General features: G+C 33.3%; 2 protein-coding genes across 2 annotated transcripts; one reads left to right on the forward strand and one right to left on the reverse strand.

The window, feature by feature from the left end:
* On the forward strand, positions 1–1983 carry LOC100815217 (scarecrow-like protein 23). Its single transcript, XM_003540376.5, has one exon. The coding sequence runs from the start codon at positions 365–367 to the stop codon at positions 1700–1702; it is 1338 nt and encodes a 445-aa protein (XP_003540424.1). The 5' UTR covers positions 1–364; the 3' UTR covers positions 1703–1983.
* Positions 1984–7746: 5763 nt separating this feature from the next.
* On the reverse strand, positions 7747–9892 carry NAC6 (NAC domain protein NAC6). Its single transcript, NM_001249971.3, has 3 exons — positions 9597–9892; positions 9213–9481; positions 7747–8278 (listed from the first exon to the last, which is right to left on the reverse strand). Exons 1-3 carry the CDS (start codon positions 9778–9780, stop codon positions 7838–7840), a joined length of 894 nt encoding a protein of 297 aa, NP_001236900.2. The 5' UTR covers positions 9781–9892; the 3' UTR covers positions 7747–7837.
* Positions 9893–13615: the final 3723 nt, after the last annotated feature.

Genomic DNA, 13615 nt, shown 5'->3' on the forward strand with positions numbered 1-13615 from the left:
AATAGGGGGAAGTTAATCATTGATGAATAGTAGTCGATAAAAGGAGACATATAATTTTTTGGGGGGACATAGGACGAAATTTGATGAGAAGATGACTAATATTGGTTAATTAATCGCCGATGAAGCCAGACATAATAATAATAATGAGAAAGAGGATAACATACCACCCAAACTAACTTTTCTGGGTTACAAAGTCATCACCCTTTCTGTCTCTTGAATTTCTCTCTCACCAAACACACTCATTTTCTGACCTATCTGCACAAACTTTCCTTGTCTTTCCCTCTCAGTTTTGTCACTTTTCCCCCAAAAGTTTCCTCCAAAGCTTTCGATTCTCTCTCTCTCTCTCTCTCTCCCCGCACCGATCATGCTTCAAAGCTTGGTCCCGCGATCCCCTCGCACTTCAAACCCTAACGCTATGAAAACTAAGCGCCCCGTTGACGCCAGTGACCTTTCCCCCGCCGACGAGCCTTCCTTCAAGCGAACCAACTTCTCCGCCGACAGAACTGCAGCGGAAGCGGTGGAGGAGCAAGCCTTCGATCCCGAACCTCACGGCGGCGAGTCCACCGGTCTCAAACTCCTTGGTCTTCTCCTCCAATGCGCGGAGTGCATCGCCATGGACAACCTCGACTTCGCCAACGACCTCCTCCCGGAGATCGCTGAGCTCTCGTCGCCGTACGGGACCTCGCCGGAGCGCGTCGGCGCGTACTTCGCACAGGCGCTGCAGGCGCGCGTGTTGAGCTCCTGCATCGGCTCCTACTCGCCGCTGACCGCGAAATCGGTAGCCCTAACTCAGTCGCAGCGAATCTTCAACGCGTTCCAATCCTACAACTCGGTGTCGCCGCTGGTGAAGTTCTCGCACTTCACCGCGAACCAGGCGATCTTCCAGTCCCTGGACGGCGAGGATAGCGTCCACATCATCGACCTCGACATCATGCAAGGCCTCCAATGGCCAGGATTATTCCACATCCTCGCCTCTCGCTCCAAAAAGATCCGCTCCGTGAGAATCACCGGATTCGGATCCTCCTCGGAGCTCCTCGACTCCACCGGTCGGCGACTCGCCGATTTCGCGAGCTCGCTCGGCCTTCCCTTCGAGTTCTTCCCGGTGGAAGGCAAAATCGGAAGCGTCACGGAACTGAGTCAACTCGGTGTTAGACCTAACGAGGCAATCGTGGTGCACTGGATGCACCACTGCTTATACGACATAACCGGGAGCGACTTAGGGACGTTGAGATTGCTGACTCAGCTTCGGCCGAAACTGATAACGACCGTAGAGCAGGATCTGAGCCACGCAGGGAGCTTCCTGGCGCGGTTCGTGGAGGCATTGCATTATTACAGCGCGTTGTTCGACGCGCTGGGGGATGGGTTGGGTGAGGACAGCCTGGAGAGGCACACGGTGGAGCAGCATCTGTTGGGCTGCGAGATCAGGAACATCGTGGCAGTGGGAGGGCCCAAGAGGACCGGCGAGGTTAAGGTGGAGAGGTGGGGGGAAGAGTTGAAACGGGCCGGGTTTGGGCCAGTTTGGCTACGGGGCAACCCGGCCGCACAAGCGAATTTGTTGCTGGGAATGTTCCCTTGGAGAGGTTATACTCTTCTCCAAGAGAATGCCTCCCTCAAGCTTGCTTGGAAGGATTTCTCTCTCTTGATCGCCTCCGCTTGGCAACCCCAATATAAAAATATTTGTTTCATTCATTCCTCCCATTAGCTGGGAAAGGAGGCTAGGACTAATAAAATAATCATACTTGAACAAGGAGCATTTGTAGTGTCAAACAAAACTAGACTCAATGATGAACACGACATGCCAATGAAATTCCTGTATGGCTCAACGTCATTTGATGGCATCTCAAGGAGAGCTATTCTTTAATGTTAATTTTGTGTTCTTCAAAGATATGAAATGTGAACAAGTGTACCGACTTATTGCAAGTAACAATAAAAAAGGATTAAATTCAAGTATCATTCTTTGATATCAAAGGTGTTTTGTAGCTCACAAAGACATGAGAGCATCTTAATGAATAATTGATCAGAGGATAATTGATTACTTTGATTAATGAGTGCATCTCAATGAATCAAAGTAATTGATAATTTTTTTAAATAGTTACTTATGACCCATAAAACAGCATATTTTGAGTTGAATCACCTGTGAATAAGACAACCTACTCTAGCCCAACAAATGATGTTAACCTCCCCAATAGGCCAAAACTACAGCCTAGCGGAACAAGAAAACGACTCTCGCAACTGACAATAAAAAATGAAAAAAAAAAATCTCTTCTACAGTTCTACATTTACCATTATTTTGTTGAAAAAAAAAGGGTAACAATCAATTTCTCGTTACGAAAAGTAAAAACGAAATTGCCTCTGTTCAACTCTTTTTGTAAACTTCAAAAGAAAATCTCATTTTTGTAACCTTAGTTGGATCATTCGAGAGAATAAGGCAACCTTATTCTTGGCCGAACTAATGATGCTAACTTATTTCTACAATAGCCCAAAACTATAGCCTAGCAGAACAAGAAAATGATTCTCACAACTCAGTAGCCACAATAAAAAATAAAAGCAAACAATATAAAAAAACAAAGACATAAACAAAATAGGCGATTGGGCTTCTGCTCCTGGACCTCTAAAGAGTGACACAGAAAGATTCAGAAGAGTTTTTTTTTTCTATTTTCTTTTTATATAGTTTTTACTTTTTACTGGATTAAAGTAATTTTACTTGTGTTTCAGCCAGCACGAATGGTACTAGTAAGGTTTAGTATGATGGATAGATGATTGAATTTCTCATCATGTTGATAAAGAATTTAGTTTCCTGAGGATACCTATAAAGAAGACTTTATTGGAAGAAACAAAAATTACTTCAATAATCTTTATGCTAGGAGGATTAGTGTCATGACTTTCTACAATGAAAATATCTTGTTTTAAAAATAAATAAATAAAAGCTTGGACGAACGGTGTTTGAACTGTTCCACAGCAGTGCAAGCCAGCAAGTAACGTAGCTGACGGCAATTTTCTGAATTCTAATTCTTTACTTTCTTCTCGACTAAAGCATAGGTGCCAATACAAATTTTCAAATTGCAGTGATATTTACGAACTCATTCCCTTTTATTGAAGGAACTGCTTTGTTGAACTGTTGTTAATGTTAACAAGAATCAAGTATGGTTGAAGTTGAACGTGTCCTACTTGGAATACTGCCAAAGCATCAGTCTCAATTGACTTAAATGATAATTTTAGAACACAAAACATCCTAGGAAGTCCAGATCATCAATTTCTGACTCAAGTTTGTAGCAGAGATCTTTTGTCCATTTCGGCCAACGACTCTCACAAAAAGGACAAAACCTCCACTTCTAACTAACTTTTCCATTAATTTACAGCTTGTGTTTTTTGGCCTTTTCACATTAGCCTCATCCTAACTTTAATTGAACACCCAATATTGTAGTTAAGATGAGCCACATACATATATTTTAAGGCTATGTTGATAAAATAATTGGTAAACTAACTTTAAGTTTTAAAAAAAATTAGCTAAAAAATCTTGGTAGAAAGTTGTTAAATTAATTTATTAAATTGTAATTATTTAAAACTAACCTATAAATCAAAAACTACATAAAAGACTTATTTATATACTTTTTAGTATAAAATTGTTTTTTGTAATTATATTTTAAAGGGTTTCTTTTTTTGTTAATTTAAAACTTTTGTTGCTTTTATCTAAGGATAAAATATCTCTTAAAAATGAATAAAAAAATAACGTAATATTATAGGATATAGTAAATTTGGAATTTATTAAATAATGTGAACACACACACTATAAGTTCAAATAATAATGAAAGATATAAAATATTGAAGCAATCTAGTTTAAAAACTATAAAATCACTTTTTCTCCTTTCCAAATTTTTTTATATTATACAGAAAATAAAAATAAAAACATTTTTAAGTCTTATTCTTCTTCTCGATCGTTTTCTTTTCTTCCTATTCTTTCTCCTTTCCTTTCCTTTGTATTCTTTCAATCAGACAAACTGGAAATAGAAATTCTAAATAATTCATCTAACCTATTAAAATCGGATTTATAATGAAAAGTTTAAATAATCATAGTCCTTCGTCGAACTTTTTGATAAAGTTTAATAGTTTATGGCGCAAAAATACCATAAGCCCATCCACAAATTAATAGCATTTTCTTATTCTTTTTAAATACTATTTTTTTTCGAAAATTCTCAGAAAGTTATATAAATGTTGAATCAAATACAGAAATTACAAAATTAAAAGAAAAATGTTAATCGATCAGAATTCACAATTTTAAAAATAAAATAAAATCATAAAGCTTAATGTACCAGAATGACAAATTGCCTAACTTCCCTTTTGGTTGAATTTTGTTCCAGATATATGTTAAGCCATCATCAACGGATACCATGTGAAGCCAAACTACTACCGATCTGTCCTTTTCTTTCGAATAATCAACCACAAAAAAAATAATAACACTAATACGCAAACAGCAAAAATGCAAAATGCATAATTGGAAACGGAGAAAATTGGTTCGTGATTCTAATTAAGTAACTTTTTTTTTTGGTGTGTTTGAATGTGATTCAAAGTAATTGATCCAGTTATAATGGAAACAAAGAAAATGCATAAACAATAGGTTTTGTAAATCCTTTCCAACACATACATGTTTGCCACGTGTGCCGAACAGTAATTAAAGAGATAATATATTTATTTATAACTAATGTTTCGCACAAAACATAAGGAAATTACGGTTAATAAATACAAAAATGTCAAATTATTAGATCAAATTTCGCGGGTAAACTTAACTGGTTAAATGGTGAGTTCGGTTGGATTGGTCGTCGAGTTTTTTTAGAATGTGTAGTTAAAAATCATTTTATTAGAAAAATATTTTATAAAGTATTATGAATTTCATATTATTTAACTCATGATAGCTTCTAATAAGAATTCGTGGTTTCAGTCCTCTATGCGAGCATTTATAAATTTCCATTTCAACTAGGCAAGGGAGGAGAATTACTACCTATACTCACTTCATGTTATTGTCATCTCTGTTTACTTTTTCTCATGTTAAATAATAAAATATAATATGGCTGTAATAACAGGAGAAAGATAACTTTTAATAAATATAATTAATTATTATTGAATCTTATTTTCAATCACCATTACTATTTTTTTATTTAATAAAATTGATATATTTTCTTGCTAACACGAGGATAGAAGTCTTTTTCATGTTGAAATTTTACGCCCTTTGAAGAAGTCTACGCCAGTCGCCAATCAATCGTTCCAATTCCATCATCTCTTAGTTTTGCGCACCAGATTCCCTACAATTGAAAGCAACTACAGGTTGGCGGAGTCACAATCCAACAATCTAAGATAACTTTATCTTATATGCTTATTAAATCTTTAATGATTCAGCATCAAATTAAGGCTACAGTCAAGCTTCTTCCCATCTATAAAAAAAAGGAAAAAAATATTTTTTAGTGCTTGTACTTTATCATTGAGTATTTTGGTCGATGAAATTTTAAAAATCATTATCTATTCTGATTGTTTTGAAGGACTAAAAACACTTACTTTTAAAAGTTGGGAGACCAATATTTTCATTAATAAAGTTCAAGAATTTCTTTTATAAAGTATAGAAACTAATAACATTTTTCAAAAAAAAAAAAAAAAAAATTCTTCCCTTCCCGTTCTTCAATCATAAATTCCAGCATAAATTGATATTTGTTCACCCACCCAAGCAACCATTGGACTTAAATGTTGTTGAGAAAAGAACGTTGGAACACAAAATGAAACTTGAAGAGCATGGAGACAGCAGCGGGTAGTTTGAGTTTGGAATTGATAACTGTAGTACAATATTGAAGTACTCTCATAAGATTACAATATTGCGACGATCATCGAACAATTTATACCTATTAACCTTTATAACAAATTATGGCTAATAGATTAAAAGGTGTCATCAATCAGTTGGTAAGAGTTGTGCTCAAAGTAGTTTGTCTCACAAAGATATTGTAGACAACATTATTTATTATTGTCCAAGAAGTAATTCATTCCATTAAATATAAAATAGATTTATGACCATTAAAAGGCTTAATATGATGATACTTAATAGATTAGTATTTTTGGTTGGTTCTTCTCTTGTGCTTGTAAAAATGATAGGCATAACGAAAATTCTTAAATTTATGCAATTGCTGCATCAAGAGTTTGAGGAAATCGGGTTAGCTATCCAAAGATGGCCATAAACTCTCTCACCTCTCTCAAATTGAAATTATCAATAATTGCCGTGATTTGTTCTGCCAAAGCTGGGGTCAATGTGTCAACAAAGATAAAGGGAAGGGAATGTGCTAGTCTAGTAGTAACAGTGGATTGTGGGCTCTGTTTCAGGTTTTGCTTCTGTTTCTTTAGTGGCTTACCTCTCTCTGGAGTTGCTTTAGTTATTAGTTCCTCTTCTTTGGGTTTTAGCCCCTCAATTACAATATTACAGTTAATAAAATTATTTATTCAAAAAATTGCCAATAAAAACTTTTGTAGAAATAAGAATGTTCGAATAAATGTTCACAAGCCTCAAAATTACGTTTGCAAACTAATCTCAATCATTTCTTATGCATTGTTCCATGGGATGTGCATTAAAACAGATATTGTCACGTTTTCTACGCCAACTCAAACATGCACCAAGTTATTTTTTAAAATTTATTTTTGAAATAAACTTTTACCAAATCACTTTTCTTTTTAATTTTCATAATTTAGTTTTTTTAATAATAACCAATTAAGTTTATAATCACCATGGTGTGGTTTGATGGATAAATAATCAATCTCTTATGTATGTGATTAAGGTTTGATCTCATATATATATATATATATATATAATTCTTAAAACAATTCTTAAAATGAGATATAATACATGTACAATAATTCTTAAAACAATTTATATAATATTATTTTGTGTTTATTTTTTCTCTACCATATTATTTATTACATTTTAAAATTCTATCTATTCTTTCACTTTTCTCTCTCTTTATTGTGAGATTTATTGTACTCCTACAATTATTATTTTTGTCTTTACTATTTCAAGAGACTATTCCATAATTTTAAGTTAAGGATACCTGATTAAAAATATTTTTAATCGTTGATTTTAATAATTGAAATTACTTCTCCTCATTCACACTAATTACATTTTACCAAAATTGATCTGATAGAAGTTTTTTGAAAACAAGGACATAACCTAACCTAACTGGATGTCTAAGTTAATGCATTAGGCAGGTCCTCGTCTAATTCTAAAATTCTCCTTTTTATACCATTCTTCTTGAAAACTACTTTGATATATTAATAGGATTTGGGTCACGTCCTCTATTTGGATTTTGAAGTTTAGTTCTGCATGTTATGCAAATTCTGCCTAACTAATTTCATTTCAGATTAATGATTTCCATTCTAGAATTGTAGTGTTCCAAAATGACCTTAGGAAACAATGTTTTCTTTATTGCAAAGAAATATAAAAGGAATTGTGATCCTTAAATCGTAATATAAAATGTTCTTGAGCTGGAAAACGAGCAGATCAATGGTTATTAAAGCAAGTCTCCAAAAAGTGAATAGTGAAACTGCCGAATTGAATCTGCTGATGAATTTTACTTCTTGAACATTCATTTTAAGAGTGAAACATCTTCAAGGGTTGACAAAAAGTTCCAGTTAGGCTGAACTTGATAGGAAACACCATATATGTGCACGAAAACATGTCTAGTTAATTGAGCTAATATAAAAAACGTTATTAATTACTAATTCACTGCATATACATTCCAAAATAAATAAGTAATAACTGATTAAGTTGCAGTTGATATGGTATTTGAGTAATGATGCATATAGAGTGGAGTCAGTAGAAGTTTAGAATATTGGTGGGAGTAAAGTTTTGGAGCCATGGACTATTCAACTGAGCCCAAAAGGTATCTTGGGTCCAATCCGAGAGCATGGGAAGCTGAAGGTCTGGAAGCTTCTCCTTCCCAAAGGGCATTTGTAGTGATGTGCCACAAGTGCTTTTGTTGGTGTCTTTTAAGACCAATTGGTTGGTTATTTTTTCTTGTTTAGGCACTACCATGTCTTCAGTTTCAGACTCTTTCTTAAGAACATGTTGCAACAATGGCAAGGGCATGTTTTGCTCTTCCTGTGGGCTGCTAAAGGACATGGTGTCCGTGGAGGAAGGAGAAGCAGGGGAACCAACCATTTGCTTCATCTCTCTCTCTTCCTCTAGTGCTGCCCTTTGCTCCAGCACTTTCAACGAAGTTGCCTTTCGATATATCTTGCATAACACGATTTCCTGTACCCAAATATCATAATCATCAAATGCTTAATTTATTAGCCACTTTTAGTACCATTAATTTGCAATGTAATTTAATGTGTACTACTACTTCAACTTTAAGTTGCATAATTCTTACTAACTTTCTTGTGAATGGAGGTTCATAAAATAAGACTAAAAGGGCGCACACTAAATGTATTCACATCCTAGCCGTATAGAAAGTAACTACTATGTACTATCATTTTCTTTTCTGTCTCTAGGAAACTTCCTTCCCTGTCAGATATACCATATGCTTAACGAGACACTTGTACCTAGGAAAAGTCCTGGTATTTTTTGCAAGAAGTTAAAAGTAACGAAATAAATAAAGAAAAAAAAATAGAATATACACTTAAGATGTCCTCCAATAACAAACTAGTATATAATAAGTAATAATGATGTTAAAAGTTATGTATATCTTTAATTTCTAATTAAGGGTGTGTTTGATTCAAAAGACGAAAATAAAAAATATATAAATAAAAGATAAAAGATGTGAGTCTAAAAAAAAAATATAAATTTTTTCTTTAATATTGTTTATCTTCTTTCTGTCAAACACATTATTTATAATTTTGAAGTTTTTGTACTGACCATTTTTTCGGTTTAGTTTAGGAGGAGAAATTCTACTCGGACATTTTATGTCAATTAAACTTATAAATAAATATAAATACTAATTTAAAGAGTTAAATTGTTATATTATGTTTAAATCACTTGCATGACTTTGAAGTAAAAGTCAACAAATTTATTCTAATTAATCTAATATGAATGAGAAATTGATTGACGCGTAAAGGAAAGGTGGGGGGAAATGAATCTGTGATATGAAAAACACGTGGCAGGAAACTAAGTTATTTTTTCAAATCACAAGCTGCCTAAAAGGAAAGAAAGAAAAATGGTAATAGTTAATGTTGAAATAATAATATACCTTAGGTAGTTTGCAATTGTCAGGTAAACGGTACTCATTCATGACCCAATCGGTCTTGCATCCCCTAGGAGCTCTTCCCTGATAGAAAACCAGTGTCTTCCTTAACCCAATTATGCGCTTTGGATCAGATAAGGTCACTATTTTCCGGTCTGAACCGGTGGCTTTCCAGAACCCTTTTTCAGTTGTGCGGTTTGGCCTTCCTCCGCTTCCGTGCTTTTTGTCCCTTGGCACGAAGAAGTACCACTCTCTTTCCCCAACCTTTGCCAAACCTATAATATAACATTGTCAAATTAATGTCTATGAACATATATATTATATAACATGTCATAACAATTAAGTGGCACAGATCATAAAACAGAGACATAGTTTATTTTAACTGATTACCAGGCAAGTCCCATGGATCATGCTGATAGATGTTGAGGAAACCAATGACATCGTAACGAAGTTTCTTGCCAACAACCATGTTTTTAAGGTAGAAATCAAGAAGCTCTTCTTCAGTTGGGTGGAATCGGAAGCCTGGAAGTGTAATTTCACCACTCATGTTGTTCATGTCTTCCATGGTTGCCATATTATGAATATGCTTTTGCTTGCCTATGATCACTACTCGTACTGTGTTTAGCTAGCTAGTGCTAGCTACTCTTTTTTTATTTTTCTGCGGAGGAAGCACAAAGTTAGTTGATATAAAATGAATATGTGTTGTGAGGGTATTTATAAGGAATGGTTGGTTTCATAACTATGCTAATTGATGGATTTATTTTTATTAAATATTTGAGTTTGGGTTATGACTTGGTCGTGGAGGCCTAGGGGGCACAAAAGTCTCTAAGAAATCTTGAAAGAAAATGGACTTGTAATTGCGACTCTCCACATTATTACGACATTAGTGTGGTGGGTCCGCCAGAAGTGGGACCCACGCGGCTTGACAAAAAGTCTGCAGAGACTAAACTGTGGTGGGACAGCATATACATGTTATGGCTTGACCTATTTTTTCTTTCGGTTTTGGACTTTTACCCGGAAATTCCTCTTACAATTTTCATGACCATACTTTATACTTTATGTTCTTTAATTTCTTCCATTTCAGCATGTAAGAAAAAAAATGTACGGTACAAAATTACCTTACCATTAACTTGTTTTTAATGCATGTAAGGGTTTTATTTTAAGGGAAGTTCACAAGAGATGAAGGTCCCAATCCCCTGGAGAAGGGGGAAGAAGAGTTATGAGATTTGATCTCGCACATTATGGTTAATTTTTTTTGTCTATGACTTTACTAAGTGCGTTGTAGCAAAGAAACAAGTTTGTATTATTTGCTAAATGATTTGGGCACAAAATAAAAGTATTTCTACGTCGTTGTTATTCCACTTACATGCCAAATAACGTAGCAACATGCCAACAGCTTCCAAACGAGAAAATTACAAATTAGCAGACTCAACTCCAACCTTTTGAAAGTTCCTCACATCTAAATACGTGCATACTCTTATTTGGGTCTTGAATGGCATAATTCCAAACCAAACAGTACTGCAGCGTTAATTTAATGAAGCCTTAAATCAAATGACTTTCATAGTAAATACAATTCCCCCCCCAAAAAAGTATCTTATGTAATATTTCTCAAAGTTTAACCGTAAACACAAGTGTATTTTTTCTATAGTAAGAATTTAAATCGAAATTTATTATTTTAAAGTTAATTCCTTTTACTAGACTCAATTCGTCAACAGTAATTAATTTGACTCATTTAAAAACAACTTCCGGCAAATTAATTACGCCCTTGGCAAAAGATTATTAGTGTAGTAGTCTCAAATATTAAAAGGAGCTTCAATATTTGAAAATGTTGTCAAAATTTTGATTCTCTAGTGTGAGTTCAAATTTGAAGTTCAAGCTATAACCCTTAGCATGGGTTGAAGGTTGGAACGAAATCCCAGCGTGGATTCCAAATTCCGAAGGAAGAATAACGACTCTCTTATACACAGTCTTGCCAGCGAAGTAGGAAATATAACCAGATTGACTGCAATTACCAATTGCAATATAATGGTTCTCTAATCTTATTATGCATCTAAATGCTTATTAAGAGTTGCGGTTGGAACAAGTGCTTAACAAGCACCTATGACCTATGAATTTGCTTTGTAGTCTTGTGTTTTTTTCTTCTCCTGGAATATAGATGAAATATAAAGATATGGACTTGTTTGTGGTACTCATTTAGTAAAAAATATAAATTTAATAAGTTAAAGAAAAAAAATGCTTAAGTTATAAAATATAAATGAGTGATATACAATGGTGAGACTCATTTTAAGCCTTCGATTGATAGCCACGACGGAAGACTGAGATGCGGAGAAGAGAAGAGAAACACGTAGATAGGAATGAATTTCGTCGGTTAAGTAAAGAAGAAATGGTGAAGAAATTTTTAAAATTGTTGCGGGTCTCATCCAAAAACATTTCTCCGCTAATGTGAGAAGAAGTGCAAAGTAATTAACTCGTGTTGTGCCTACTCTATTTCTACGGCCACATGTAGACAAAACAAAAAAAGAGAGAACAATTTCCCACTCTTGTTAACACAAATTAATTTTTAATAATTTATTTCTCTCTTTATAAAACCAAATAATAATAATAATAATAATAATTCAAATGATATTTATTTTTTACCTATCAAATTACTTTAATTTAAATATTTTTTCTCGATTTCACTTTATATCTTTTCTACCAAACCAATTTCCTTTTCACCTTATTTCTTACTTTTTTTTACCTATTCTCTTCCATTTTTTCTTTTTCTCTCCTCACAACCAAACTCAGCCTCCTAAATGTATAAAAAACTAAATGAGAAATATTAGAAGGGAGATAGTACGTACGGTCATATTTCATATCAACAATTAAGAATGACACGCAATTGCGTTTTATTTTTATTAGAGTCACATCCTATGAAACACGATTTTTGTTTAAATAAGTGGACCCACGTGAATCATGATGATAGCTAATTATTCCTTCTTTTTTTAGACTTCTCTCTCTTATTAATAAAGGAAATTAATTTTACTTGTGTTTATATGTAAGAAGTAGAAGTTGAAAAAATATTTAAAAATATTTATAATATGTTAATAGATCAAAATGTGAAATAATAAAAAATATTGAAAGATAATAACATACTCTTTATAATTATTTTCAAAATTGGAATGGTTAAAAAAGATATGAGAGGCGAAAAATATTGAATTATTTACCTAGAAGGTGGTTATATAAAACAAGTATAACAAAAAAGAAATGATCCTTATGCAACTATGAGAGAGAGAAAATGACAGCATAGAGAAGCTTAAAATGTAATAAATAATAAAATAGAGAGATTGAAAAAAATGATATTATATAAATTATTATAAGAATTATTATATATGTATCACATGTATAAAAAACATCAGTAAAAAAATATAAACAAAACATATCTTTTACTCTCATAAGATCTCTAAAATATAAATCACTTTGTTTATGTCTAGACTTAATGATCTTAGCATGTTCTATGTCTCTAAAAACATTTATGTTTACGAGAGAACTTGTTTTTTTTCTTTTCTTTTCTGGTGTGTGCTTTTAAAGACTTAATATTCATATATGCATCTCAAATATAAACCACGAAATCAATAGGACAACTCTTTACTATCCCAAATTCGTGATCAAGAAATATTTTTGTAACTGAAACTGACAAGGCGTGGCATTAAATACATTGTCACGAAATTAAATGGAAAATATAAACACATTTCACGTTTTATCCGAATCAAACTTACATTAACTATAAAGCTCTGAAATCACCAAAAAAATAATCTAAAAGGCTTTGATAACCAAAAAAAACTACTCCATAATGCTTTGTATACCGTGCTCTGTACAAAAATATTTTTAAGAAACCTGAAAATACTAGATTTTGGATTTTCTTCATGTAAACCTATGGATTGAATTATTGGTTACATTTGTCAGAAGAAGAAAAAAAGAATCATTGGTTACATTTAGTTTATGTCACATAGAAAGAAAATATGACGTTGTATAACAATGAATTATATAAAGACAAATTAGATAAGTAAAAAAAAAAAAGAGATTTTTGGTGAGACACATGCATTTGGTACATTACTAGTTAACTACATAAAAAGAAAACGCGCAAGCACCCGAGTCTTTTTTCAGCTACGAGACAAAAAAGTTCCAATCATAACATGCAGGTGGCCGCAACTAATGGAGGTGATTTTGTCATAATAAAAATAAACTAAAAAGAAAACTAAAACCTCGACTAATATAGGTTAATTTTGTTTCACAAGTAATTAATAGTGTTATGATATTTTTAAAATGTCTAACAGAAGTTAACTTTATTTCACAAGTCACTAATAATGTTACGAGATTATTGAAATGTTTAATAATGGCTGCCTCAGAAATAGTTAATATTAATCACATCA

This window comes from Glycine max, chromosome 12 (genome assembly GCF_000004515.6).
Source record: "Glycine max cultivar Williams 82 chromosome 12, Glycine_max_v4.0, whole genome shotgun sequence".
NCBI classification, from domain to species: domain Eukaryota; kingdom Viridiplantae; phylum Streptophyta; class Magnoliopsida; order Fabales; family Fabaceae; genus Glycine; species Glycine max.